Source organism: Muntiacus reevesi, chromosome 1 (assembly GCF_963930625.1).
Source record: "Muntiacus reevesi chromosome 1, mMunRee1.1, whole genome shotgun sequence".
In the NCBI taxonomy this organism is placed as follows: Eukaryota; Metazoa; Chordata; class Mammalia; order Artiodactyla; family Cervidae; genus Muntiacus; species Muntiacus reevesi.
In genome coordinates this window covers 170,652,295-170,679,162 of record NC_089249.1, presented here as the reverse complement: position 1 = coordinate 170,679,162, position 26,868 = coordinate 170,652,295, and the positions used below count along the sequence as shown (strand labels likewise).

At 43.2% G+C, this 26,868-nt stretch overlaps 1 protein-coding gene across 1 annotated transcript in view; it reads right to left on the bottom strand.

Moving 5' to 3' along the window:
* The window catches only part of CSMD2 (CUB and Sushi multiple domains 2), a 677,437-nt gene that overhangs the window by 11,970 nt on the left and 638,599 nt on the right, over window positions 1-26,868 (bottom strand). Inside the window, exons 56-62 of the mRNA XM_065930495.1 lie at window positions 15,024-15,197; window positions 9,422-9,604; window positions 5,540-5,716; window positions 3,999-4,178; window positions 3,452-3,625; window positions 700-873; window positions 309-382 (exon numbers count right to left, since the gene is read on the bottom strand). Of these exons, the coding sequence (XP_065786567.1) occupies window positions 309-382; window positions 700-873; window positions 3,452-3,625; window positions 3,999-4,178; window positions 5,540-5,716; window positions 9,422-9,604; window positions 15,024-15,197 (1,136 nt within the window). The remainder of the gene's footprint in view (window positions 1-308; window positions 383-699; window positions 874-3,451; window positions 3,626-3,998; window positions 4,179-5,539; window positions 5,717-9,421; window positions 9,605-15,023; window positions 15,198-26,868) is intronic.

Here is a 26,868-nt window from a genome sequence, read left to right as displayed (position 1 = left end):
ATTGCTGTAAACGCCCTGTCCCCATCACACAGGGCTACTGAGCAGTGTCTGTGGAGCTACACGTGAATCCCGCGCTTCCACACCAGCTTCTCTGATTGGTGGAAACACCTGCCCATTTCTGCAGGTGGGCGGGGGGGAGAGGGGCTGCCGCTCAGCATGGCTTAAAGAGACAGGCTGCCTTCTCTCTTCAGGTTCCCAGGTCTCGTCCCCCTCAGTGCTGTCCTGAGGAAGGCCCCGGGTCCTCTGAGACTGACAGTGACCGGAAGGGACAGGAGGAACAGAGCCCTGATCTTGGCGGACCTCGTTACCTGGTAGCCTTGGGAGTTGTTCTGTATCCCGAACTGCGGCACGCCGGGGTCCACACACGTGGTCAGTGTGGGGTCTGGATTGCAAAAACAAAGAAACAGACCATGGTGACAGAAACTTTTGTGGTCCCTGCTCACTCTGAGAAAGACATGGGACAGGGGATGGAGGCGCATCCCGATGGCCCTGCCTTTTGGACTCTCCCCTCGAGTCATCCCCTGCCTGACTGTGATTCCAGGCGGCAGGTGAACGCTGGCTAGTTCACATCCTGTTTTAAGGAGCTCAGAGGAGCACTTGCTCCGTTTTGCAGATGAGACAGGGAAGAAAATTCATCATCTTGGGCCCTAAAGAAGGATGTCCACCAGCAGGGACACCCTGCTCCGGGTCACCTCTCACCTATGCAGCTGGGCTGAGTACCACTCCACGTCCCATCTGACTGGCAGAACCTCCGTGGAGAGCCCACCAACACCAGAGGCGGCTGGCAGGAGAAGGAGACAGACGACCTGTAGGAGAATCCTCGGTCCTCTCTCCTGCCTCGGGCTGGGACGCCAGGATCTCCGCAGAACACAGCTGGGGAGATGAGGGAGAGAGGTAGGTCCAATTCAATGTCTAGAACTCAGCCTGCTTGCCTCGCTTTACCCCCACCCAGTCATTGGTCTGCACTGCTTTCCTCCTGGTTCCCCTTGAACTCTGGCTGTGGAGAAGCTCTGCGTCAATGACTACACCTGCCTCAGTGCAGCTCTGAGGTTTCCTCTCCTTTCCAGATTCAAAAGCTTCCTAATCATCATATGCGTATAAAAGAGTAACATTACAGGAAGTTTAGAACATCGAGTAAAAATAAACTATCATCCTACTACCCAAAATGGTTTTTTATTTTTGTGCTCCTTCCCTTCTAGCGTTTGTTCAGCTGTATGCAAACACGTGTGTGCCTGCAAACCCAACGTCCAGGTGCTGTTGACTTTGCTTTGTTCACTTGCTATTCTGTCAACATGTCCTGTGTTTATGACATTATGATCACTTACCGGCTACATAAATCTGCAGTGAGATGTTGTACAAAATGATTACAGCTGATTATAACCCTCTTCTTAGGCATTTTCTATTATTATAAAGTTACATGTGGCTTTTGTTTAACTTGTATTATTTTTTTAGGAGAATTCTCTAGGAGTGAACTTATTATCTTTAAAGGTTTGAGTGTGTTTGCAGCTTTTGACCTGTACTGCCGAACACCTTTCCAAAGACTGTGCGCTTACCCTACAGTAAGCAGGGTCTCAGAGTGTCCATTTTGTTTGGATCAGCAGAGAGGATCTTAAAAAACTGACTATGGAAGTCAAAGTTCGCTAAGACATCACTTTAAGCATGAGGAACATTCTTTGTGCTATGAGTGTGTGTGTGTATATGTGTTTGTGTGTGTGTTTGTGTGTGTGTGTACACAGAGTCAAGAGGTTGGAAATCAAGAGATGCAAAAATCAAATGGAAGCCTGGTCCTGGAATCTGGGGAGCCTGGATGGATCAATCAGAAGTTCATTAAAGGCTGACCTGATCAAAAGTTCCCACATTCAGGAAGCAGCAACTCGAAGAATAAGAAATACAAATGGATGACAGAGAAAGAGCAGCTCAGTTCTGCTAAGAAGCAGTGTGATGCCAATTAAAATCTTAGCTTAGATATCTTAAAATCTTAGACATTTTTTAAAACTTATCAGGTTGGTAGATATTAATAATATTGGCAAAATCAATTGTTTATGAGGGTGTGAGTCAAGAAATAGTCACATCAACTGCAGGTGGGAGTGTAAACAGGATCACTTTTTCTAGAAGGCACTTTGGCAACATGTATCAAGAAGTATAGTGTGCTGGATGGCCCAGCATCCTCACTCCTAGGACTTTACCACAAGGGTAAACAAATGTTCCTTTTGAAGCTGTTTATTGCAGAACTGTTTGTAACATGGTTAAACTGGAGAGATCCAAATTTATCACCCGTAGGTAAAGATTAAAACAGTGTGGCATCTATAATAGGGGAATTCTTTTTAAAACCATTAAAAAGGATGATGTATAGATTAGTACATATTGACAGAGCAAGGAGCTGATGGCCTGTCAATGAATACAAGTTGTAAACAGCATAATTCAATACCATTTATAGAAAATTGTGTATATATTGCTATACATGCAAAAATGCTTACTGATTGTGCGGAAGTGTAATGACAAGCCTAACTGGTTATCTTTGGGAAGTGAGGGTTCAGATGACTATTTCATTCTTCTTTGTATTTTCAGATATAGGACATTAAAAAAAATGATAACCATGTTTCATTGTTTAAAAGCAATTCATCTATTTCCCAAGAAAATGCAAGGTGTCCAGACTGAACCTGGAGACTTGCTATCCTCGTCATGTTTCCCGGAAAGAATGTCAAGGCCTAAGGGCTTAACCATAAACCACATGTTGCCTTTCCTGGGTCAACTTTTATTGCCGTCAGCTCTGCTGAAATTTCCCAAATTGAAGTAAAGTTTCAGAGGTCCCCAAACACTGTCTTGAGTTATGTCGACAGTTTTCTGCAGCATTAGAGAAACGCCAAGTAGAAAGAAAAAATAGGTCCTACCATTTGTCCAAAGCATGGGCAAATGAGAAAACCTTCCAGAGCCCAATTATGGGGTAAGACATGAATAAGTGACCTGGAATCTGCTTCTCTGGGGGATGTGGTAAGAAATGAGCCCTGGAAAGGACGTGGGGCTCTTCAAGACGTAATCAGGGCAGGTAGATAAGAAATGATCCTCTTGCCAGAAAACCACAAGTGTCCCAGGCAGGGTCTCATCCTTGAGGTCAGGCATGTTTCTAGCACTGCCCTACTTGCCGACCTCCGACTCCATCTTTGGGTCCTATCCCAATCAGTTAACAGCTTTTCCAGTCAAGAAGCATCTCCTGTATCTGGTTTAATTTCCCTCCACTGTGACGCCACCCAGTGACCAGAGCCAAGGCTCAGTGAAGATACTCTCACATTCTTCCTTTAAGATTCCTTCCTTTCTTAATAGTGGTCTTTGACAAAGCTCCCTGATTTGGAGAGGAGAGTCTCATTCTAGGCCTTCCAGCAGCAGAGTTCTAAGGAGGCAAGGAGAGGAGCCAGCAGAGAGATGCCCTGGAGGCCCCCTGTGAGCGACTTACGGAAACACTGAGGCAGCTCTCCGGTCCAGGACCCGTTTCCCTCGCAGGTGAGCACCGCGGGCAGGGAGAGCTGGTACCCCTCCAGGCAGGCGTACGTCACGCTTGAGCCCCACATGAAGTCGGATCCCACCACTTTCCCGTTGGGGATGAGCTGGGGCGGCTTGCACATGATAGCTGGGGGAGATCAAGGTAGGCGGAGTGCTGGGGCTGCCCTGGGAAACCAGGGCTGCCGTCGGCACTGAGGCAACCAGCCCGCCGGGAGCCCGGGCTAAGTGAGAGCAATCAGGAACCACCCCTCTTCCCTTGGGAGCTCGGTCTTGTTGCAACTTGCAACAACCCACTCTTCTCTGCACAACCCTGTCCTCCAGGTTCAAGGCCCAGGACCTTCCCACTCCCTCCCTGTAGATGTTCAGGGACCACGTCTCCCCTTGTACACCCCCAGGTAAGACATTAGGGCTCTGCTTCACCACCCTTTCCCTCCTGGATGTTCAAGGCTTTTGTACCTGCTCCAGCCCTGCGTCCACACATCTGTGGCCCTCAGACACACCTTTGCAGACTGGCTTGGTGCCGTTCCATGTCCGGTCCTTGGTGCAGCTGAGCACAGACACCCTGTGTGATTCCATCATGTAGCCAGGGACGCACTGGTAGGTGACAGTTCTGTTGTATCTGAAGTCACTGCCCAGCCGGAGGCCGTTGGCTGGAACCCCAGGGTCGCCGCAGTTTATGACTAGGACGTGGAGACAGAGCCTCGTTCACTCCCAGCACAGACTCCCTCCTCCTTAGCATCCCAACACCATCCCGATTGCTCCCCACACGTTTGGGAAGGAAAACTGTCAGAGAAAGGATGTTGCGTCTCCTCCCAGGTTTCCAGCTGGGGTGCCGATCATTCTAACTCCCCGCAGCCAAGTCTCCCTGCAAAGGCTGTCCTACACTCCTGTCCTTGCCCGCACCATCCTTACACACCCCAGCAACTTGGGCTGGGAAACCCATCTGGTCCATGTAAAGCCCACCCCTCTAAGAGGAAGTATTCAGAGGGCTCCCTTCATAAATGAGGCTGGGGACCAGAGGGAGGGAGGTGTCCAGGTTGAAGAGCCTAAGGTGTGTTGATGGTCCACATGATGGACCTAAGATGTGTTGATAAGACAATTTGTCTGCTGGGAAGGGCATCTTACTGACTGCTCTCCTGCCCAGGAGGCCTCCGTGGGCCCAGTGGACTAGGAGCAGAGCCTTGTGACCGATACAGTGGTCATTCCTCTGTTACAGTATCAAGTGAGGGTGGGGACTGGTGAGCTCTGACCTCGGAGCAACAGTGAGCCTGACGGGGATTTCAGATGGAGCCTGGAATCACAGCTATAGGACTCTGAAAGGGAGAATGTTGTATAAGATTCCCTTTAATAATCACTTCCTTCCATCTGGGTCCCCCAGAGATTTGCTTTTCAAGGAAAAGGGTCTGGAGAAGCAAGAAGGAGGAGCCAGGCTGGGGAGGGGATGGATTGAAGGGCAAAATGGAACTAACAAAGATGACAGATGGCAGCAGCTTTAAGGTAGAAAGAGCATCAGGCTCAGCACTGGGGGTTTGCCCTAAAAGAGAAAAAGAAAGTCCCAGGAACTGGCTAGAGTCTGGAAAATAGCAATTATATATTCTGAAGCTCTCTTGAGCCTCATTTGTCTCATATGGGACAGTAGAGCTAATAGTGGCTCAGCTGGTAAAGAATTCGCTTGCAAGCGGGAGACCTGGGTTCGATTCCTGGGTTGGGAAGATCCCCTGGAGAAAGGAAAGGCTACCCACTCCAGTATTCTGGCCTGGAGAACTCCATGGACTGTGTAGTCCATGGGGTCGCAAAGAGTTGGACACGACTGAGTGACTTTCACTTTCCTAGGTTCACAGGGGATTGTGGTGAGCGTCAGAGGATCTGAAAACAAAGCACTTTGCTCAGTGGCAGTCCCGCAGTACGTGCTCAGTAAATGGAGACGATGTGCATGATTCTCATTCAGGGTCAAGTCCCTCAGCACCAGCCAGTCTTCCCAATCTCTGGCAGACAGGCTTCTCTCTGGCGTGGAGGAGCCATGGAGCCCAGAGGGCCTCACCTGTGCACTCCGGATCATTGCCCGTCCAGGTGCCGTTGACCGAGCAGTGCCGGCTAAGCAGGCCTGTGGCATAGTAGCCTTCCCGACACTCATAGACGATGGAGCTGGAGAAAACCAGGCCGTCGCTGAACAGGACTCGGGCATTGCTTGGAGTCCCAGGATTCCCACAAGAGATCACTAGGAAGCAGAAGGAAGACATTACTCATCAGAACAAAGGCAGGCATCCCCCGGGGTTAGGCTAAGTCCTGCGCAGAGTGGAGGCCACAGGTTACACCAGGAGCCTGCGGGTTGAAAGCATCCCTCTTGGGAAGCTCCCATGTCTGATCATCTCACCCTCAGAAGGGGAGGAGAGACCTGGGGGGATGTTTTAAGATTTCTAAAAATTAAAGACCATGGTTATTTTGTTATCACACCTAAAATTTTAACCGATTCCTTCGTATCACCAAATAGCCAAGTGGTGCTTAGTTTTCTTCAAGACTCTGTCTGTATCTCTTTTTTTTTTAGTTGATTTGTTTGAATCATCAAGGTCCACACATGACATTTGATTGCATGTCTCTAAGACTCTCTGAATCCAGAGGTCACTGGATTACCCTCTCCTATAATTTATCTATCACAGAAATCAGGGCATTTAACTGGTAGAACTTACCACTTTCTGGATTTTACTAACTTGGTGAATGAGGCATTGTTCAATATGTTCCTCTATCATTACTGCAATCAGGTTCTACTTTTTGACAAAGGTACTTCACAAGTGGTTTTGTGTTTTTCTCATCACATCACATCAGAGGCACAGAATGTCCGCATGCCTCCTTGTTAGTGATGTTGAGGCTGCTCAGTGGGTCAGGTCTGATTGCCTTATCTGGCATCACTTAAGCTCCAATTAGTTGCCATTTATTGGTTTCAATAGAAAGTAATCATTGTTGACCAGATTCATATTTCATTAGGGGACAGAAATGGTATCATTTTAATTCTACAATTCTTTTTAAATTAAAAAAATTTAAATCGTTTTTTAAACTTTTTATTTTATATTGGAGTATAGCTGATTATCAATGTCGTGATAGTTTCAGGTGTAAAGCACAGTAATTCAGCTATTCATACACATGTATCTATGCTTTTTCGAGTTTTTTCCCACTTAGGTTGCCACACAATATTGAGCAGAGTTTCCTGTGCTATTCCTGTGCCATCAACAGTGGATCCCTGTTGATCAATTCCACATTCTTTCTGCATTTGCTTGGGTTCTTTAATAAAGAACTTGCCCATCATCAAATATTTGCTTACTCTGAAATAGAGTTCACACAGGAAGGTTGGACTAATGATTGATTTCAAAAAAAGAAATCAGATATGAGAATAATTAGTTGGTTCCCTAGCAAGCTCCAAATGACAATCATTTGAATTCACAGATTTATTTGTTATGCTGCCTTCTGTTGTCATTCATTCTTATTGACATTCAAATTATTCCATCTCTGACTAATGGAGACCCTTTGAAGTTAGCTCCTGAGTTCCTCTGACATGACCCAGTGGTGTTTGGTAGATTCCTTGATGGAGGACAAGAGTGTCCATGTTCATCTTGTGTGTTTCCTGCCCCAGTCCTGGAATCAGCCATTTCCCTAAAGATCTGGTTCCTTTTAATGGACAGTGGATTTAAAACCTACAGTCTGGGCATTAAGGGTACTCATTGCTACTGAGATGGTCATTGACTCTAGACTTTTAGATTGGAAAAATAACTTTTCAAATTGAAAATACACTATGAGTTTATACTGATATTTCTAAGCCAAGTTTAGAATTAGGAGTTTTTCCTTAACTTTTTCATCTTTTTTATGATACCTCTTTTTAAAATCTTGGTTCTTAATGACAATAAATAATTTTAACTTGCTTTATCCATATAGAGTATGGTATTATATATGCAATAGTTTCAGAATTGTCACTCCAATTTGATTACCAGCAATATGATTGCTAAAACCATACAGTTTTAGAACCAGTTTAAGATTTCATTGCAGTTCTTTGCCCTTAGGATATATATACTATATTCAAATTTCACTTTTTCAAGTCAATTGAAATAATTCTCTGGGTTATTAAATCACCAACTCGACACATAGTTAAGTTCATTTGTTTCCATTTTGATTTTTGATAGAGATTACTTGTTTATAATTTTTCATTTAATTTTATTTTGTAAGTATGCATGACATTTATATGGTCCCGAAGTCCCAAAATGATTCCAAAATGATAAGAATCATTTTGTAGATCAGACAGGCCCTAATACCCATCCACTCAACAAGTATTTGTGCTGCGTAGGTACGGGAAATGCAGTGATGACTGAGCCATGACCCCTGCCTTTGAGGAGCCCAGTCTATCTTAAGAACCTACGTATAAACAGATGAATTAAAATATGATGTGACAAGTGCTACACTTGAAGGAAAAAAAGCACTAAGAAGCGAGTGGCTTACTGGGGCTGGAGATAAGAATTTGAGTAGAACCTTGAAAGGTAACTGGGAGCTTGTCAAGGGAAGTCACAAAGAGGTGTTTATATGTTACACACACAAACAACACTCATTCAACAAAAACTTGCTTCCAGGTTGAAACTCGTAGCCACCTACTTTCTGTTCCCTGAACCCTCCTGACATGGCGACTGACTGCACCCTGGGGTCTGGGTGGCAAGAAGGGGAAGCTGGTCACAGTGGATATGTGAGAATATAGTAAACTCTTTCCTTGCCAATACACTCATTACCACAAGCTTACTATGCTTCTTACTATGCCTACAAAATCCTATAAAAACTAACTTTGCACCCCCAGAAAGGCAGGACTTTGGACGGACAAGTGGCAGGGGGCACTGACTGCATCTGTGTCATTGCCCGGGCAGGTGTCCCCGAACATGGGCCAGGGCACCTCCCCTTGCTCTGCAGGACCGTGCTGCAGTCTCAAGTCCATGCAGCCCATTCGCTAGCCACTGCTATTTTCTTCTGCAGCTCACTCCCTCTGGAATTTGTTTCCTGGTGATTGGGACCTATAATCCAATGATCTTGTCACCTTTTCATAGCCTCTTACTCCACTGATGAACCTATTCCCTTCTTCCCCAGCTTCTGCTAGGATCAGTCACAATCACTGCTTTGTATATAGCCTTATCTCCCTTGCCACTTTCTTTATGCCTTAGTTGCCTATGCTTAATTACTAGTTACCTAGTAAAACCCTAACTACACGTAATGCTTCACCTACCCTGTGTCTGAAACTATGTAGCAAAATGTGCTTGAACAAAAGCCCAGACTAATGCTGTCACTTTAAGTTAATGGCTCTTACCTTAATGAGCCCTTGGTGCTGCCGCCTGGTAATTACATATGTCATGTCCCTGTTTCTCTATTCCATTCCCACGTCTCCCTTGCTAGATGATGACTGTATATTGTGTCTTTCCTCCTCCCCCACTGAGGCCATCCCAGGAACCATCATTAAGGGCTTGTATTACTTTTAAAGTGTTTTGTAAAATTGGATTTTGTATTTTTTTTGGCACTTTGGATGTTTGTTTAATCTTAAACTGTAAGCTCTAAGAGGGGAAGGTGTGTTTGACTTGGTCACCATTGTGTCTCTAGCACATACTATATCATCTCACACATAGTTGTTGAATGAAGCTATACGGAAATAAGTGAACAAACCTGCAAAACTTAGTTTATCCTGGTATCTTCCCTTCTTAGGTTAAGGTGGGGGATATGTTTGCCTTTGGATTACTAATGAGATGAATGTGAACTCTCTGTTGATGTCCACTCTCCACCAGGTCAAGGGTTTAAATGGGGCCTTGGATTTTGTCTGTGCGGGTGAGGGCAGGGACTAGGAAGTAGGAAAACAGAGGGAGCCCTTGGGGCAGGCAAAGGGGAGAAGCAGAATGGTCACATACATTACCTCCACACTCAGGCTGCGCGCCGCTCCACGAGCCGTTGGCTTGACAAGTTCGCTCTGATGACCCCCGGAGCACGTGGCCAGCTTCACAGCTGAAGCGCATTAGGCTGCCCGGGGCAAAGCTGTCCCCGAGACGGATGCCGTGGGCTGGGATGCCAGGGTCACCACAGACGCCTATGCTGGTTCCTATGGACCAGAACCAAAAAACTCCATTGTTTTTAGCAGGGAAGAAAAGAGAGTGGCGGAGTGGGAGAAGGATGTTGGATCTCTGTTATGGGGAAGCAGTGGGCCCTAAGAAAGAGGGCAGTGAAACTGCGTGTGTACCTGAGTCACCTGAACAGGTTCCTGTCTGAATACTCAGTGGTCAAATGACACATAGATCTGAGGTCACGCGTGAGGCTCTGGGGCCCATACCACACGGGAGGAAAGAAGGCAGAGGGAAGACTTTGTGGACGAAGTCCTGCCTTCATTCTTGGCTGGTGCCAATGTGGTCCAAGCTGACCTCCTCTCTTTCACCTCTTCTCCACCACCTGCTGATCTGGTACCCTCTCCACTCCCCGTTCTACTGTCTTAGCTCAGATGCTCATCTGAACTAAACTTTACTCTCTTGCCTGAAGTTTACTGCAGGAGCCTTGTAACTAATATCCCCTTCTCTTAAACTTGCCCGCTAATCCAGCCTCACTTTCTCTTCAAATCTTAACAATGAACAACCACAACTATTTGATTTCTTTTTTTTTTTTTTTTAGTTCTACCACTTTATTGCTACCAACCCATCTCCCTCCTCCCTCGTGCACACATGCTCAGTCATGTAACCCCATGGACTGCAACCCACCAGGCTCCTCTGTCGATGGACTTTTCCAGGCAAGAATACTAGAGTGGGTTGCCTTTTCCTTCTCCAACTATTTGCTTTTTGTTCTTTCCTGCTGAAACACCTCCTCTGGCTTCTCACTACCAAGAGAATAAAGTTCATACTTCTAGCAGAGTTGTTGCTCAATAGTCAAGCTTGAAGTTTGATCCTGGGCCTTTAACTGAGGCTTTCTTATTCACAGATTATGCAATACAGGTGAGCTCTGGATTAAACATTTTCGACCTCTTATTTCATTCTTTCTTTGCCCTCTGCCTCCTGCCACAATTCTGCATTTATCTGACTTGTGATCTTGTACAAACCCACTCAAGAGAGTTTTAAAGACCCAAGAGGTAGAGGAAGGTGGAGAACAGGAGATAAAGCTGCAAGATCTACTATCTGTGGGAGGCAGCGCAGCTCAGGATGCAGAGATTCATGGGAGACATCACTAGATCAGACTTGATCATGGTGAGCTTCAGGAAGGAGAAAGAGAATTGAGGGCTAAATGGCAACTGTCTGAGAAGATAGTTTCCAAGTGATGTGGAATGTATCTCCTCATGAATCCATGTATGTAGGCATCAATAGAAACATCTTAATGACCACATTTTGGGGCTTCCCTGGTGGCTCAGTGGTAAAGAATCCGCTTGTCAATGCAAGAGACATGGTTCAACTTCTGGGTCAGGAAGATCTCCTAGAGAAAATGGCAACCCACTCCAGTATTCTTGCCTGGGAAATCCAGAGGAGCCTGGTGGGTTACAGTCCACAGGGCTGCAATGAGTTAGACATGCCTTGGTGAGTAAAGAACAACCGCAAAGACCACATTTGGTTAGTTGGTATAAATAAATGCTTAAGCCATGTACCTCGTCATCTACTGTTGATGTATCTGCCTCTCAGATTCGAGATTATTTCCTTTCCTAGTCTAGTTTCAGAATATAAGAATACTGTATAATCCCATGTTCCCCATTCTACTGCCTACCAAGGAAGGGGGATACACTCAGCCTTTCAAAAATACGAGAAAAGAAAGCCCCTCATATTTGGTCAGGTTTTCTTATCTTTTGATATTTTCCAGATGTAGTTCACGCAACAGGCAGTACCGGGTCCCCTTGAAGGCAATCCTGATGGTGAATCGCTCTGACCCTCAGCTGGAGCCAGTACTATTGTACAACAGGCCTGAGGGTGGATTCTCCGGTCCTGGGCATTACCTGACAGAACAGCCTCCACTGACGTGTTCTGCCTCTGTTTCAACAGTATAAGGAAGTCTGGCATAGAATATTGCACTACGGGGGCAGGTGGCAACTGTTGACTCTTTACCGGAGAGGTACATCAGCAAGATGATGTAGCAGAGATGGGCAGGTAACTTCCTGCAGTGTGTCTCAGATGCCGGAAATCTCAAGTCCTTGATGGCCCAGAGACTTACGACTTCTGTTATGCATCATCCGGGTGCACTGACTGAACTGAATGAGGCTCGAAAATTTGACCTTGGAACTCCTGGATGTATGTGGTTTTTTTTTTTTTTTGTTGTTGTTGTTAGGACTGGCAGGAGATGCTGCCGCAAAAGATATCTGAAAGTTTCAGGAATGGAAGAACTATAGTCTGCTCACTAGGGCACATCTAGCATTACCTCCTCATCACCTATTCTTGTCATCTCTCACTTTCTTATCTAAGGTATTTAAGACTCATTCATTCCTCAGCCTCAGTATTTATGGAATAACTTCGAATCCTGTCCTCAGAGGTCTCCAGGAAAGGTCTGCCTGTGATTCTGGTCTCCTAAGAGTCTGTCATCCTTGAGGAAGACATGGGAAAATGGAGATTGCAAACTGTTCTTCAGAATGTTCAGGATCAGAGATCAAACAACTTCATGAAACACATTCCCCAATGAGTGGGGTTCATGTTTTCTGAAGGTTCCTTTCTTGCTTCTTACTTTTTCATGTTCCCAAGTGTCAGCCTGTTTCCAGTCTCCCCTTGACCTGTGATGTGGCCAAGGAAAAGTCTCTTCTTCCACATGCAGGATGAGGACTTAGGAAATCAAAAAATTATGAAATCTCAGGGTTGACAAGGCTTTTCAGAGGTTTTAAAGCTCAGTGATGTAGCTTTGACAAGAATTATTTTTGTTATATTTCTATAAGGTCATTTCCCAGCCTTTGCAAACACAACTTCAGAGAAGGATAATTACATATTAGGAGAGAGGACTTTGGATTCTGTGCTTGGGGTCAGGAGACTTAGCTATGTGGTTAGTTACATATGCTAGTAAGTAGGAGATGCTGAAGGCTTTCTGGTTTCTTCTTCCCCTACCTCGTATTTCCTTTTCCCATGAAGAACAGAGATCCCTAAATAGATAATATAGACCCTAAAAACACCATTAGCCTTGTGTCCTGTAAAAGTGTCTAGAGGGAGGAGCTTTATGCAAAACACCAAAGAGACTGGGGCAAATGCATGTTTGGATGGGTATTTGGATGCAAAATGCATGCCCTTCCTTTTTGGAGCATTTCTTCCTCCTGGAACTTGCTCTGTGGATAACTCAGGAGGTCTCAATAAACATGATCCTTGACTTCCCCATGCCAGCCTCCCAAGACACTTCCAACAGAGGTCCAAACACACAGAAGTCTGGGGCCTGGCTAACTCACTAAGGGAGTCCCAGTGGCTCGTTCGTAGTCTTGCCAGTTCAGGAACCGGGCAATTAAAGAGATAAAAAGGGTGAGAGGCCAGCGTCTTGGGTGGGAACACAGGGATGTGTCTGGGATTGGCCTGGGCAGCCCACAATCCTTTAAAACAAATTCCCAGTGCTTCAGGAATTTCTCCTTTCTGGTGGGTATTCCAGTCCCATCACTTCATGGCAAATAGATGGGGAAACAATGGAAACAGTGACAGACTTTCTTTCTTGGGCTCCAAAATCACTGCAGATTGTGACTGCAGCCATGAAACTAAAAGATGCTTGCTCCTTGGAAGAAAAGCATGTTAAAAAGCAGAGACATTACTTTGCCAGCAAAGGTCCATACAGTCAAAACTATGGTTTTTCCAGTAGGCATGTATGGATGTGAGAGTTGGACCATAAAGAAGGCTGAAAGCAGAAGAATTGATGCTTTTGAACTGTGGTGTTGGAGGAGACTCTTGAGAGTCCCTTGGACTGCAAGGAGATCAAACCAGTCAACCCTAAAAGAAATCAGCCCTGATTATTCATTGGAAGGACTGATGCTGAAGCTTCAATACTTTGGCCACCTGATGTGAAGAGCTGACTCATTAGAAAAGACCCTGATGCTGAGAAAGATCGAAGGCAGGAGGAAAAAGGGATGACAGAGGACGAGATGGTTGGATGGTATCATCAGCTCGGTGGACATGAGTTTGAGCAAGCTCTGGGAGATGGTGAAGGACAGGGAAGCCTGGCGTGCTGTGGTCATAGGGTCGCAAAGAGTTGGACATGACTGAATGGCTGAACAAAAACAATACGCTGGCAGTGCCCTAAATTTTGGCAGACAGACTCATCTGGGACTCTCAAACTGCAGGAGCAGTTACATGCCTTATGGGTGAGGTCCCACTTCAAGCAGAAGCCTTCTATATTAGAAGGAGGTCACCAGTCAATCCCAAAAGAAATCAACCCCAAAATTCACTGGAAGCTCTGATGCTGAAGCTGAAGCTCCTGTACTTTAGCCACCTAATGCAAAGAGCTGGTTCATTGGAAAAGACCGATGCTGGGAAAGATTGAAGGCAGGAGGAGAAGAGAGTGACAGAGGATGAGATGGTTGGATGACATCACTGACTCAGAGGATGTGAGTTTAAGCAAACTCCAGGAGATAGTGAAGGACAGGGAAGCCTGGCATGCTGCAGTCCACTGGGTCACAAACAATTAGACATGACTTAGCAACTGAACAACAGGATCCTTATGTCTCAAGGGCATCTGGGATGGGAAGGGGTAGGGGTTAATTTCAATGCCAAGGTGGGCTTCTTGAGAAGCATCAAGCCACATGTACAGTTGCCCTCTTGGGGGTGACATCCTATGTGGGATCCCTTCTTGAGGCCAGGCAGGCTCACCCCAAAGAAGAGAAAGCTGTGGGGTGCTAATTTTTTGCCTTGGTGGTTTCTGTCATTAGTAGGACAATTCAGTTTCAAATATTTTTGTTCTTTTATGACATTACAGATGAGTATCTGGAAATATGGACTTGGGAGCTCTGTCAATTCCCTACATTTGCTGTGTTGATGACCTCTCTCTATGTTCCCACAGAGATTAACAAGAAAATAAATTCATTCATAGGAAAAGTCTGGGGACTGGTGTGTTAAAGCTGAAGAGGAGAACTGTATTCACCGGGCCAGCAAGGACACAGGACAAACAGAAGAAGTGAGGATAAAGAAGAGGAAGCAGGCTGGGGTCCAAGAGTCCCACACAGGGAAGGAGAGAACACCAGAGTGGGTTTGGACCTGAGCCAACAACAGGAAGGCTTGGACTGCTCTTGGGACCTCATGGTAATAAGTGTCTGGAGAGGATTCTGGCCATAGGTGACCTCAGAAACCACATCTTCATTAGTTCTGCAATCTCTTGGCTGTCTTGGCTTGACCAGAGTCTAAGGGCATGAAGCTGGGCTTGGACCACAAAGGGCTGAAGTCCCGTTGGCACCTCCGAGAGTCGTGCTCTCTGCCTGGGAGGGATGGGATGAAGGTTCAAAAGCTCTGCTTCCCTCCCCTCCATCTGTTTCACCCCCACCTCGGAACTGCCCCCCTCCCAGCAGCCAAGTGTTCCGTTGGAAGCCCTCCCCCACACCAGCCCCATACCTGAGCAGTGGGGGAGGGAGCCAGTCCAGTGTCCGTCCAGCCCACACATGCGCGTGGCATTTCCCACCAGGGTCCGCTTGCCGGTGCAGCTGTAACGCACGACTGCCCCCACGGTGTAGCTGTCCCCGGACATCTGGGAATGGGGCGGGGAGCCTGGATGGCCACAGGACACCACTGCGGGGAAGAGCAGACATCTCAGCAACTCTGCACCAGGATGGGTCATCATCACAGGACACACGCTAGGCTTTCAAGATGACAGGAAGAAGCTGGGGTGTCTACCGAAGCAAACCTTCTGCTGGCTCACCCACACGGTATCAGCAAACACTGACTTCCCACCTCATTGTCCAGTTTCCATATCTGTGAACTGAGGAGCAATGTCTGTTGTTTTAAGAGTTGAATGAGATAATGCGAACCACTCAGCACGTGGTAGGGACGCAATAATACCCATTTCTTCTCTTTCTTGCTCTTGTGCATACTAAGATGTCTCTGGTAGAAAGGTGGGACATATAGTATACATAGTCAGACTGAGAAAGACAAATTGCATATCATACTGCTTTTATGTGGAATCTAAAAAACGATAGCAACGCACCTATTTGCAAAACAGAAATTTCATCACATATGCAGATAACAAATGTATGGTTACCAAGGGGGAGGTTGGGGGAAGGCATAAATTGGGAGACTGGTAGTGACACATACACATTACTGTGTATAAAACAGATAGTGAATAAGAGCCTACTGCATAGCACGGGGAACTCTATTGGGTGCTCTGTGATGACCTATATGGATATGGAGTCAAGAAGAGAATGGATACATGTGTATATACACGGCCGATTCACTTTGCAGTACACTTAAAGTAACACAGCATTGTAAATCAACTACACTCCAATAAAAAATTAATTAAAAAAAAGCAAATGGGTGATCTCTCATCCTGGGACTGTTGGGATTGGCCAGAGGATCCAGAATAAGGGCCTGTTATAGTCCTTTCCAGCTGCATCTTACAACTGCCCACAACAGGCGTCTCTAACTTGTCCTCTTTAGTTGCGAGTTCTCTTTGCTGAGACACCAAACTATAACTGGAAACTAGTTATGAGGTTCGAGTGTAGAGTTAAGGTGGACGGGCCAGGCCAGGACAACGCTGTCTGTGTTGCTGGGTTTGTCTTCCTGTTGTTCTTCCACGGGTTGATCCCAGGCTCTTTTATTTACTCAACACACATGTGTATTGTGTGCCTGTTATTTGCGAGGCGCTGCTTTATGTGTCTGTGAGAACAAGGTCCAAGTGCTCATGGAGCTGATATCTAGTGGGGAAGTGAAAGAAAGTGTTAGTTTCTCAAGTCGTGTCTGACTCTTTGTGACTCCACAGACTGCAGCCTGCCAGGCTCCTCTGTCCATGGAATTCTCCAGGCAGAAATACTGGAGTGGGTAGCCATTCCGTTTTCCAGGGGATCTTCCCAATCTAGGGATTAAACCTGGGTCTAATCCCAGGTTATTGCAGGAATTTGCATTGCAGGCAAATTCTTTACTGTCTGAGCTACTAGGGGAGCCCTGTGGGGAAGAGAGACCATGAATAAGAAAATGCTAGGGGTTGCTATGAAGGAAAATAAAGCTGCATCAGGAAAAGGATGCTCAGAGGTGGGATGAGGGAACTGTTTATGAGTAGGGTGGTCAGGGAAGATCTCCCTGCTGCTGCTGCCGCTAAATTGCTTCAGTCGTTTCTGATTCTGTGCGACCACACAGATGGCAGTCCACCAGGCTCCTCTATCCCTGGGATTCTCCAGGCAAGAATATTGGAGTGGGTTGCCATTTCCTTCTCCAATGCATGAAAGTGAAAAGTGAAAGTGAAGTCACTCAGCTGTGTCCAACTCTTAGCAACCCCATGGACTGTATGTAGACTACCAGGCTCCTCCGTCCATGGGATTTTCTAGGCAAGAGTACTGGAGTGGGGTGCCATTTCCTTCTCCGAGATCTCCCTGAGGAGGTGATATTTGAGCAGTGGTCTGAGTGAAAAGACCAGCTGTGTGAGATATGGGGAAGAGTGTTCTGAGGGAAGGGACATCTAGTGGAAAAGCCCAGAGGATGAGCCTGGGGTGTTTGAGGAACAGCAGGAAAGCCAGGGTTGCTGGAACAGAACGAACAGGGAAAGAACAGAAGTGATACGGGTAGAGAGGTTGCTCAGAGCCAGATCATGGCATAGATTTTGGACTTTATTACAAGCATGATGGGACCCCTCCTGAAGTGATATGATCTGACTTACATTTTAACAAGAGCATCCTGGCAACTGTGTGAACATTCTAGGGCAGGGTGAGAAAGAGGGGGCTGTTGCAGCAGTTCAAGATGAGATGGTAGTGATTTGGACGGACTAAACCTTGGGGTCCAGTATGTAAAGGGGAATATTATTTATTATTATCAATGTACTGTGGTGGCCAAAGGGCTGACTGCCTGTGAACACGGCCCCCCTCAACTCTCCACATCCTGGCCCAGACCTGCTGCTCCTCTCACTCCCAGAGGTGGGGTCTCTTATTTCCTCCCGCCTTGAACCTGGGCTGGCCTGTGACTTGCTCGCATCAACAGAATGTAGTGGCATGAGGTTTTAGGGATTCTGAGCTCTGACTTAAGAGATCTTTTAACTTCTTTTTCTCTAGGAATTCAACCTCCAAATAAAGAAGATCAAGTTATCCTGCTGGAGAGATGCCACTTGGAGGAGAAGAGCCAGCAGCAAGTCCTCCAACAGCCTGTTGTCACTCAGTCGCTCAGCCGTGTCTGACTCTCTGAAACTCCATGGACGACAGCACGCCAGGCCTCCCTGTCCTTCACCGTCTCCTGGAGTTTGCACCAACAAACTCATGTCCATTGAGTCAGTGATGCCTTCCAACCATCTCATCCTCTGTTACTCCCTTCTCCTCCTGTCCTCAATCTTTCCCAGCATCAGGGTCTCCTCTAATGAGTCAGGTTGGTGGGGCCATTTTGGACCCTCCAGTCCTAACTGAACCATGGTGGACACAGATGAGCCAGCTCTGCAGTGACGGTTTGCTGTATGTGTCAACTTGAGCAGGCCACAGGATGTCCAGATACTTGGTCCAACATTATTCTGGGTGTATCTGTGAGGTTTCTGAATGAGATTAACACTGAATTGGTAGACTGAATCAGGCAGATGCCCTCCTCAATGTGGGTGGGCCTCATTCAATCTCTTGAATGCCTGAATAGAACAAAACGGTAGAGGAAGAAAGAATTCTCTCTGCCTCTGTCTTCAGTCTGGGATGTCAATATTCTCCTGCCTTTGGACTCAGACTTGGACGGGAATTTACATCACTGGCTCTACCTACTTCTCAGGCCTTCAAACCCAGACTGGAACTATGCCATCTGCTCTCTTGGATCCACAGCTTGCCCAGTGCAGATCTGGAGGCTTCACAGTCTTCAAATGTGTGCAAGTCAATCCCTTATCATATATCTATATATTTCTATCTGTATCTATGTCTATAAGAAATTGGCTCATGTGATTATAATATATATTATGTATATATATTTAGAAATAGATATGTAGATGGCTCATGGTTTCTTTAGACATAGATATATAGATATAAATATTATATAACTATATCTATGATAAATACAGATCTTATTACATATCTATCTATAAAATACATGTTAAAAAAAATATATATATATCCTATTGGTTATTGATTCTTTTTCTTTGGAGAACCCAGACTAATGAGATTGCTAAGCCTCACCTAAATTCTTGACCTTTAGAATTGTGAGACAACAAAAACAAATGCTATTATAAGTTTTGAGATGGCTTATTACATAGCAATAGATAACTGATTCAGTGAGTTTCAAGGTTTACACTATCCCTTCCTTAAGACAACCTTATGAAGTAGGTACCATTTTTTTTTTAATCTTCAACTTCCTGATGACACAAATGAGGCCTAGTAAGGCAAAGTAATTTACTGAAGGTCATAAACCTAATCAGTGGTAGAATTAGTTCTTAAAACCTGGCAGGTTGATTCCAGAGGCCACACTCTTAAGTACTATAATTGACTCCCTTCTGCAGTGCTGTTTTGAGACTACCAGTGAATTCTCTTCTTGTGGAAGGAATGGAGCCCCTGATTATAATTTAAATGATTCTATGACTTTATTAGAAATGTTTGGGTTTTAGAAATTGCCCAATTTTAACTCTCTAATGACATTTCAAATGTCTTTTTTAAATGGAAATAAATGGAAATACAAAAACACAATAACTGTAAGTATAGAGCTTAATGAATTGTCACAAAGTGAATACACTCATGTAGCTACTGCCGAGATTAAGAAAAGCCCCCACCAGTACCTCAGAAGCCCCCTCTTGCCCTGTCCCTATCCCTATATCTTTTCTTCTCTCCTCACATTAAACTACTGTCTTCACTTTGTACATCATTAATTAGTGTGCCTGTTCTTGAATTTTATTTAAATGAAATCTTATAGTACATATTCTGCTGTACCAGTTCTTTTCACTTAACATTATGTCTGTGATATCTATCTGTGCTCTTTTGTAGCTACAGTTCATTATCATTGCTATGTATCAGCGATTGGCAAACATTTTCTTCAAGGGTCCAGACAGTAATCATTTTAGGTCTCTGTTGCATATTCTTTTGTTTGTTTGTTTTTTTTGTACAATATTTTAAAAAATATTTTCAAACCCTCCTAAGCTCAAGGGCATACAAAAATAGGACAAAGGCTAGATTTGTCCCAGAAGCCAAAATTTGTTGACCTCTGCTATATAATATAACATTTGTGTTAGTTATATACTGCTGTGTAACAAATTGCCCCAAAGCTTAGATAACAATAAACATTTATTTTGAGGATATGGGTCAGGAATTTGGGAGTGGCTTAGCAGGTGGTCTGACTCAGAGTCTCCCATGAAGCTGCAGCCAGGGTGATGACTGTGGCTGCATTCATCTGAAGGTTTGACTGGCTTCCCCCAGAGTGGCTGATCCAAGAAAGCCAGGTGGAGATGGCATATATTTTATAACCTAGCTTTGTAAATCACACCACCTCACACAGACTAATCCTGGTACAAGTTAAGAATACGCTACACAAAGGTATGAATACCAGGAGGCGGGGGTCATTGGGATCATCTTCCAGGTTGACTGTCACACCACTATGGAGATAGATATCACATTTTACCACCTATTTCCTATTGATGGATGTCTGGGTTATTTCTAGTTTTGTACTCTTATGAATAATGCTGATAAGAACATTTCTGTTCACGTCTACTGGTGTACATATGCACACCTTTATGTTGACTATAATGATTTCTGTAATAGCAACTGATTGCTTTTTATGATGTTCTTGTTTGGTTTTAAAATGTTTCTTTGGGGAATTTGAAGATAGTGTCAAATTATCGTAATATCAAATAATCCTTGAAAAACCATATACAGTGCCTAAAATTACTTTTTCTTTTGTTACTGGCTTGATCTAGGCTAGTTGAGTGTCTGTAAAATTAGCAACTAGAGTATACTCTATTGTTTTATTCCTTTCCCATGATTTGTTCATTTAAAGGAGGAAGAAGTGAACAATAATAATGCTTGGCGAAAAGAAAAATTAATGCCAGTACAATTTGGCTGCTGTGGATAAGAAAAAAAAAAAAAGAAAAGGACACATGATAACAATAAAGAGAAATGACTTTCATTCAATGTATGTTTGCATAAAAACCTAAGAGGTGATGAACAAAGACAAGGTGAATAGATATTGCTGCATTTCTCAGTTTGTCAATATAAAAGGATTAGTGTTTTCAATATTCATGCCATGTCCAAATGGGGTCTCTTTGGATCATTCCAGTTTCTGCAGTGTCTCTTTCGCCGCTTACTATGTATTAAGCATATGTGTATAAATGTGTATATAAAAATAGGCAAGATAGACATTAATGTTTATCACTGCTAATAATAGCAGATTTTCCTGCATTACACAGAATAACCAGGGATTGAGAAAATACAACATTGTAATTAAGCAAAAAGCAATAGTACAAATCAGCAATTCATGCTTGGGTGTGGACTATGCTGAGTCCCATGGCAAAATGAAAAGGATACCCCACACTGGTTCTTAAACTGTAAGAATGAAAGTTGTATGAATGGTCAGCCACCTCCAGAGTTTCCACTTTTTCTAAAGCATTTTATCAGGGAAACAGCATATAACATAGACCCGGATCATGCATTTCCCTTGGTACCTGCATGTCCACACCAATTAAAGCAGTTTGTTGTCACCTGGAAGGATCAGGTTGACTAGGAGATATGTATAGTCCTCCATAGTTTGCCACAACCCTATTCACAGGTAATTGGATCTTCTAGGAGTAGAAATGCAATTAGTCCACTAAAAAATGTTATGATGACCACGCAACATCAGTGAAAATGGTTTTACTGGGAGTTACCCAGGATCTAGAGCCTTACTGTCAGTGGAAGTTCCTCAGGGCTCGTGTTTTTGAAATAGTCTTACAAAATCAGCAAGCTCCAGGAGATGGTGAAGGACAGGGAAGCCTGGCATGCTGTAGTCCACGGGGTCACAAAGAGTCAGACATGACTGAGCGACTGAACAGCACCAAATCACAGGGAAAACGTCTAGATTTCTTCTCATCAACAAGTGAATAGCCTAACTAGGTTCTGATGCTAGCACATCTCTTTACTGGGAATTTGGCTGAAGTTCATATTTAGACTAAGTAATAAACATGGTTGTCTTTGAATGTGGCCTGCCTTGGAAAAACCTGCACTTGCTCCAAAAAGAACAGTCTGTCCCTTGGTTTCCATGTCCTTAATAACAATATAATGTGGTGGGCTTACTAATTAGTCTAAGTAGACTTTGCATGCTAAGTTGCTTCAGTCATTCTGACTCTTTGTGACACCATGGACTGGAGCCCGCCAGGCTCCTCTGTACATGGGATTCTCCAGGCAAGAATACTGGAGTGGGTTGCCATGCCCTCCTCCAGGGGATCTTCCCAACCCAGGGATTAAACCCATGTCTCTTGCATCTCTTGCATTGACAGGTAGGTTCTTTACCATTAGCCAGTTTAAGTTCAGTTCAGTCGCTCAGTTGTGTCCGACTCTTTGAGACCCCATGAATCCTAGCACGCCAGGCCTCCCTGTCCATCACCAACTCCCAGAGTTTACTCAAACTCATGTCCATCGAGTTGGTGATGCCATCCAACCATCTCATCCTCTGTCGTCCCCTTCTCCTCCCACCTCCAATCCCTCCCAGCATCAGGGTCTTTTCCAATGAGTCAACTCTTTGCATGAGGTGGCCAAAGTACTGGAGTTTCAGCTTCAGCATCAGTCCTTCAAATGAACACCCAGGACTGATCTCCTTTAGGATGGACTGGTTGGATCTCCTTGCAGTCCAAGGGACTCTCAAGAGTCTTCTCCAATACCACAGTTCAAAAGCATAAATTTTTCAGCACTCATTTTTCTTCACAGTCCAACTCACATCCTCACATGACCACTGGAAAAACCATAGCCTTGACTAGAAAGACCTTTGTTGGCAATGTAATGTCTCTGCTTTTTAATATGCTATCTAGGTTGGCCATAGCTTCCATTCCAAGGAGTAAGTGTCTTTTAATTTCATGGCTGCAATCACCATCTGCAGTGATTTTGGAGCCCCCCAAAATAAAGTCTGCCACTGTTTCCACTGTTTCCCCATCTATTTCCCATGAGGTGATGGAACCAGTGCCAGTTTAGCACCTTGTAAATCCCAACAAGAAAAAGAAGAAGTGACCACTGACTTTCTGTAATAAAAAATATATATACCCTTAACTGCTGGGCATTAGCCATTTTTCTTTTAAGAGATAATGCCTAGCTTGTTTTCAGACTTTGGCTTCTGTCAGACAGAACCTGGTTCCTGATTCCCACAGATTAAGATTAGTCAAAAGATCACAATGTAAACATAATAAAACAATAAGAAACAAGTCACCAAGAGTGAGAATCAGCAGAAATGACAATGGCAGAATTAGACTTGAAAAGATAATGATATTGGAAGTATCAGATATAGAATATATAAGTACATTTAATATATTAAATATGAAAAAAGAACAAGTTAATATAGGAACAATACACTATCGAGATAAGTAAGCAAATGTGAAAAAACAAATGATGCATTTATTTCCCAAATGCAAAATAAATAATTGGAAACAGGAACTCAGTTAAACCTCAGCTTAGATCTAGCTAAAAAGATAATCACAATGGTAAGAACAGACCTTGAGTAATCTATCAGAAATGGAAAATATGAATGAGAATTTCAGGGACAAATAGAAAAGCACAAGAAGATCTAATGCTTGGGTTCAGAAATAGTAAAGGAGGAGAATGAGGCGGGAGATAGTGTCTACAGAAATAGTAGCCAAGAATTTCCCAGACAGCAGAAAAATCCAGGAAGTCTAATGCATCTTAAGAAGGGTAAACAAAATATTTAAACACAATGCAGGAAAATTCAGAATGCCAGCAAAAGAAAGAGAAGCTTGAAGTCAGTGAGGGAGAAAAAAATGGACTACCTAAAATAATTTAGGATTCAGAAGACTTATCACTAAAAATGAAAGTCAGCAAAAGTGCCAAAAGAAAATGTGTGAGCCTAGACTTTGATCCAAAAAACTTATCATTTAATAACTAGGAAAAATTCAAAACACCAAAGAAAGAGAAAGATTTTACAAAGGAGTGAATGACTGACAGCTGGTTTTTCAACAGCAACAAAACAGGTCAGAAGATATTAGATTCCTTTAGTGGGCTTAAAAAAAAATAACTGCCAACTTGAATTTCTAAACCTATCAAAAATATTTTAAAAAATGAGAGACAAGTAAATGTATCACAAAAACTGAGAATGTTTGCTAACAGCAGATCTTCACTAAATAAGATTCTAAAAGATGGTCTTCAAACTGCAGGAAAATAATCTCATATGCAAGGTGAAGATATGAGAAGGGATGAAGAGCAGAGAAAATGACAAATATGTGAGTAAATCTAGTGAAAAATAACTGCAGAGGACAACAACAACCACAACACATTGTGGGTTTTAAAAATAAAATAAAGACATAAAAATAAACTAACAGGTAGAACAAACAGAAAACATAAAATAAGATGGTAGATTTAACCCATCAGTTCAGATCAGTTCAGTTGCTCAGTCATGTCTGACTCTTTGTGACCCCATGGACTGCAGCACGCCAGGCCTCCCTGTCCATCACCAACTCTCAGAGTTTACCCAGACTTATGTCCATTGAGTGGGTGATGCCATCCAATCATCTCATCCTCTGTTTTCTCCTTCTCCTCCCACCTTCAATCTTTCCCAGCATCAGGGTCTTTTCAAATGAGTCAGTTCTTCGCATCAGGTGGCTAAAGTACTGGAGTTTCAGTGCCCCCCACCATATATACCAATAATCTGACATATTTACAGTAATGAAAGAAAAGACTTTCAACCATGAATTCTATATCCAGCAGAACTATCATTCAAACGTAAAAGGTAATTTAAAATATTTCCAGATAAATACAAACTGAGAGACTGTGTCAGTAGCAAACCTAGAAAGAAATTCTAAGTGATAAAGAAATTCTAAAGGAAGTCTTTTAGGCTTGAAATGAAAGAACTTGAAGCCATCCGAAGAAATAAAGAACACTGGAAAAGGTAACCACATAAGTAAATACACAATATAGCATAAGCATATTTTTTGTCTGTCCTCTATTTTCTTCCTGCTTGAGAAACTGCATAAAGCAATAATTAGAAACCTTTGTTGATAAGCATACAATGTATAATGATGTAATTTGTATAACAATAACAACACAAAGGATATAGAGGTAATGGAGCTATATAAGGACAATGTTTTTGTATGCAATTGAAATTCAGTTGGTATTAATCCAAACTATGCTGCTATAGGTTAAGATGTTAATGGTAATTTCCAGAGTAACCATTAAGAAAATAATTTAAAAAACATACAGTGAAAGAAACAACAAAAATTTAAAATGGTACACCAAAAAAGATTTATTTAATGCAAAAGAAGCCAGCAAGAGAAGAATAGAGGACCAACAAAAAAGACATAAGATACATAGAAAACAAATAGCAAAATGGAATATATAAAAGCTACCTTATCAATCATCACATTAAATGTGGATTAAACACATGAAAGGCAGATATTAGCAAAGTGGATAAAAAACAGGATTCAAGTATATTCTGTCTACAAATGACACACTTCAGAGCTGATGACACAAACAGACTTGAGAATAAAAAGGTGGCAAAATGATATATCATGGATATAATAACTAAAACATAGGTGGAGTGGTTATCCTAATATCTAACATAATAGTCTTTAAGACAAAAACTGTGACTAGACACAAGAAGAACATTCTATAGTACAAAAAGACATTCTGTCAAGAAGATACACAATTATAAACATATATGCATCTAATAACATAGCCCCAAAATATATGAAGCAGAAACTAACAGAACTAAAGGGGGAAACAGAAAATCAGCAATAACAGCAGGAGTTCCCAACATCCCGCTTTAAATCATGGTTAGAACAACCAGAACATGCATAGATCAACAAGGAAATATAATAAACAATACTATAAACCAACTAGACCTAACAGTCATCTGTAGGATACTCTGCCCAACAAGAGAGGAATAAACACTCTTCTCAAGTGCACATGAAACGTTATCCAGAATAAAGTGAAAGTCACTCAGTCATGTAAGACTCTTTGTGATCCCATGGACTATACAGTCCATGGAATTCTCCAGGCCAGAATACTGGAGTGGGTAGCCTTTCCCTTCTCCAGGAGATCTCCCCAACCCAGGGATTGAACCCTGGTCTCCTGCATTGCAGGCGGGTTCTTTACCAGCTGAGCTATGAGGGAAGGCTCATCTATCTAGGATAGACCGTATGTTAATCCATAAAATAAATCTCCATAAACTTTAAAAGACTGAAATCATACCAAGTGAGTTCTGTAAGCAAAATGCAATGAAACAAGAAATCAACAAAGAAGGAAATGTAGAAAATTCACAGATATGTGGAAATTAAACAACACTCTCCTAAATAACCAGTAAGTCAAAGAATAAATCAGGGGAGTGATTAGAAAATACTTTGAGGTGAACAAAAGTGAAAAAATAGCGTACCAAAACTTCTGAGTTACAGTGAAACAGTGCTTGGAGGGAAATTTATAACTGTAAATGCCTACATTAAAAAGAATAAAAATCTCAAATCAACAACCTAAACCTCCCCTCTAATAAACTAGAAAAGGAGAGAAAACTATACCCAAAGCAAATAGAAGAAAAGAAATTAAAAAGGCTAAAGCAAGGATAAACAAAATAGAGAGACAATAGAGAAAATAAATAAAATCAAACGTTGGTCCTTTGAAAAGATCAAGAAAATTGACAAATGTGTCTAGTCTGATGTGTGTGTGTGTATAAGAGAGAGAGAGAGAAAGAGAGTGACAGAGAGAGAGGAGGAGAGAGAGAGAGAGAGATACAGGGACGGGAAAGGAATCAAATTCTAAAATCAGAAATGAAAGTGGGGATGTTACTACCAACTGAATTTACAGAAGCAAAAAGCATTATAGGAGAATATGATGAACATAAATGGTTATATACCAATAAATTAGATAAACCAAATGAAATGGAAAAATTTCTAGAAACACAAAAACTACCAAAACCAACTCAAGAAGAAATGGAATATCTGAAAAGAATTATATCAAATAAATAGAATCAATCAATAATAAAAAATTTTTAACAAAGAAAAGTCCAGGGCCAGATGATTTTACTGATGAATTCTATGAAAATTTTAAAGAAGAAATAATACCAGTCTTTCTGAAACTATTCCTAAAAATAGAAGAAAAGGGACAATTGCCAACTCATTCCATGAGGTCAG